This window comes from Gobio gobio, assembly GCF_949357685.1.
Source record: "Gobio gobio genome assembly, chromosome: 11".
NCBI lineage: Eukaryota > Metazoa > Chordata > Actinopteri > Cypriniformes > Gobionidae > Gobio > Gobio gobio.
In genome coordinates, this window is record NC_137104.1 from 56,604,258 (window position 1) to 56,606,757 (window position 2,500).

The following is a 2,500-nucleotide window of genomic DNA, read 5'->3' on the forward strand; positions in this document are numbered from 1 at the left end:
TTATGTGTTATTTTACAGCTACTATCTCTTTGAGTGTGTGAGAGATAGTGAGTGTTTGTTTGTGTGTGTGTGTGTGTGTGAGAGAAAGAGAGAGAGAGTGAGTGAGTGTGTGAGTGAATTTGTGTGTGTGTGTGTGTGTATGTGTGTGTGTGTGTGTGTGTGTGTGTGTGATATGACCAAAATCCTACACAACAGTAGTTGTACGTCACAGTAACAGTATAACGTCATAAGATAAGGTTATTAAAGTGCATGAGAAATATGTGAATTTGTTCGGTCTGAGATAAAATATTAAAGAAAAAAATCTCTCTCAATATAAACAAAAAATGAGTTTACGCCATGACAACAAACACCGACCAATAGGAGTGTCCTATCTATGTGACTGACGGACGGATCGACCAATCAGAGCGAGGACATCCTCGCAGCGTGGGCGTGACCTCCGCGAGTAACCGTTAAATCACGATTTCTTTCTATTCCCGTCTTAACAACAGTAAATACCAGCTAAAGTCGCGGGTCGGTTTTAAAACGACTGGTTATTTGTGTGTGTGTGTGGTTCCGCCCATTGACCGCTACCTGCTTCTCCTCGGACTCCGGCTCCAGAGTGTCCGTGTGCGGGTGCTCTGACATGATTCCCCGCGGCAGAAACACTGGAAATAAAACCGTTCCTCCCTCGGTAACGGCGAGATGTTAGTCTAAGTGCAGCGGGCAAAATTAGAGCAATATTGCCGTAACACACAAAATGGCGGCCGATGACGCTGAGTGACGTAATCAGCGCGGGCGGGATCAGAGTGAAAGTGGCCAATGAGAGCGCGGCGTGATGATTCCGTAAAGATATTATTTTTTATTTACATATCTGTATCCTTTTTCTACCCACTATGAATGTACTGTAAGATGTATACAAATTAAATAAATAATACAAATTTCAAAAAAATGTGATGACAACAAATGACAGCAAAACAACAAAATCCAGGAATGTGTGTTTTTGTTTTGGAATAAAACTCAAATGAAAATTTAAATGCAGTATTAATCTAACCAGAGGTGTAAATATTAATAGGCTGTACATACATTTGAATAAATATAATTATGACTCTAGTGCGAGGTTTGTGGTAGCAACTGACAACATTTAATAAAGAAACACTACCAACCTGCCAAACAATGGCTTCACACAGGTAATAAACTTGTTAGGTTACATTTTAGGGCAAGTGTCATCAATAAAAGCCTCCGGTTTGTTGATCCTGAATCCGGGCAACAGGACAGGTGTGCGCGTTCAGGTGCGTCGAGCGTTCTGATTGGAGGAAACGCGCCGGAGCGTCTCCTGATTGGCTGAGCGGTCAGAGGGGCGTGTCCGCAGGTGAGGAACCGCTCTCGAGCGCACAGGGAAGTGAACACACTCTCGAGACTAAAATCTCACATTGGACTGACATTGTGTTTTTGACGATATAAACCGGCAGATGTGGTGAGTGGATTGATATATTTGTTTATGTTTGTGTTAGAGTCACTGATATTGAGACCCTGGACCACAAAATAAAGGCCAATTTGATTTAAATTGAGATCTTTAAGCGAAAATCCTGAATAAATAATCTCTCCATTGATGTGTGGTTTGTTCTGTTAGGACAATATTTGTACATCTGGAATCTGAGGGTGTAAATAACTCTAAATATTGAGAAAATCTCCTCTAAAGTTGTCCAAATGAAGTCCTTAGCAATGCATATTACTGCTAATAATACATTTATGATATATTTACATTAGGACATTTACATATTATCTTCATGGAACATGATATTAATTTCCGTAATGATTTTTGCCATAAAAAAAGGATAATTTTGACCAGTACAGTGATTGGCTGTTAGCACAGATCCACCGTATTGATACGGCCAATAAATGCCATTATAAGAGACGTTAAACTGGTTTACCTGCCACAACACACACTTACATTGAGTTATTAGAGTTTGGTAAAGGTGTGTGTGTGTATGTGTGTGTGTGTGTGTGTGTGTGTGTGTGTGTGTGTGTGTGTGTGTGTGTGTGTGTGTGTGTGTGTGTGTGTAGGAAGGGATGACCACGTTGATCAAGCGGAACCGGCGGCCGGAGGCTCCAGCGGAGGGAGAGCAGAAAGAGGAGGAGGAGGAGAAGAGAGACGGCTCAGATGAAGAGCAGGACACAGACTCTAAATCACTGAGACTCACACTCATGGAGGAGATCCTGCTACTGGGACTCAAAGATAAAGAGGTTACACTCACTCACTCACTCTCTCACTCACACTCACTCACACTATCACTCACTCACTCAAACTCTCTCACACACACACACACACACACACACACACACACACACACACACACACACACACACACACACACACACACACTCACTCACTCACTCACTCACTCACTCACTCACTCACTCACTCACTCACTCACTCACTCACTCACTCACTCACTCACTCACTCACTCACTCACTCTCACACTCACTCACTCACTCACTCACTCACTCACTCACTCACTC

General features: G+C 42.6%; 2 protein-coding genes across 3 annotated transcripts in view; one reads left to right on the forward strand and one right to left on the reverse strand.

Moving 5' to 3' along the window:
- Positions 1-741, reverse strand: part of ensaa (endosulfine alpha a) — a 5,782-nt gene extending 5,041 nt beyond the window's left edge. The window contains exon 1 of one of the 2 annotated variants that reach the window (XM_079828386.1): positions 571-741. In XM_079828386.1, coding sequence (XP_079684512.1) covers positions 571-624 — 54 coding nt within the window. In that variant the 5' untranslated portion in view covers positions 625-741. The remainder of the gene's footprint in view (positions 1-570) is intronic. The other variant, XM_079828387.1, reaches the window with a different exon arrangement.
- A 1,308-nt stretch (positions 742-2,049) lies between these two features.
- golph3l (golgi phosphoprotein 3-like) overlaps positions 2,050-2,500 on the forward strand; it is a gene marked incomplete at both ends in the record, with an annotated part of 33,358 nt that continues 32,907 nt past the window's right edge. Inside the window, one exon of the mRNA XM_079828354.1 lies at positions 2,050-2,223. Coding sequence (XP_079684480.1) covers positions 2,050-2,223 — 174 coding nt within the window. The remainder of the gene's footprint in view (positions 2,224-2,500) is intronic.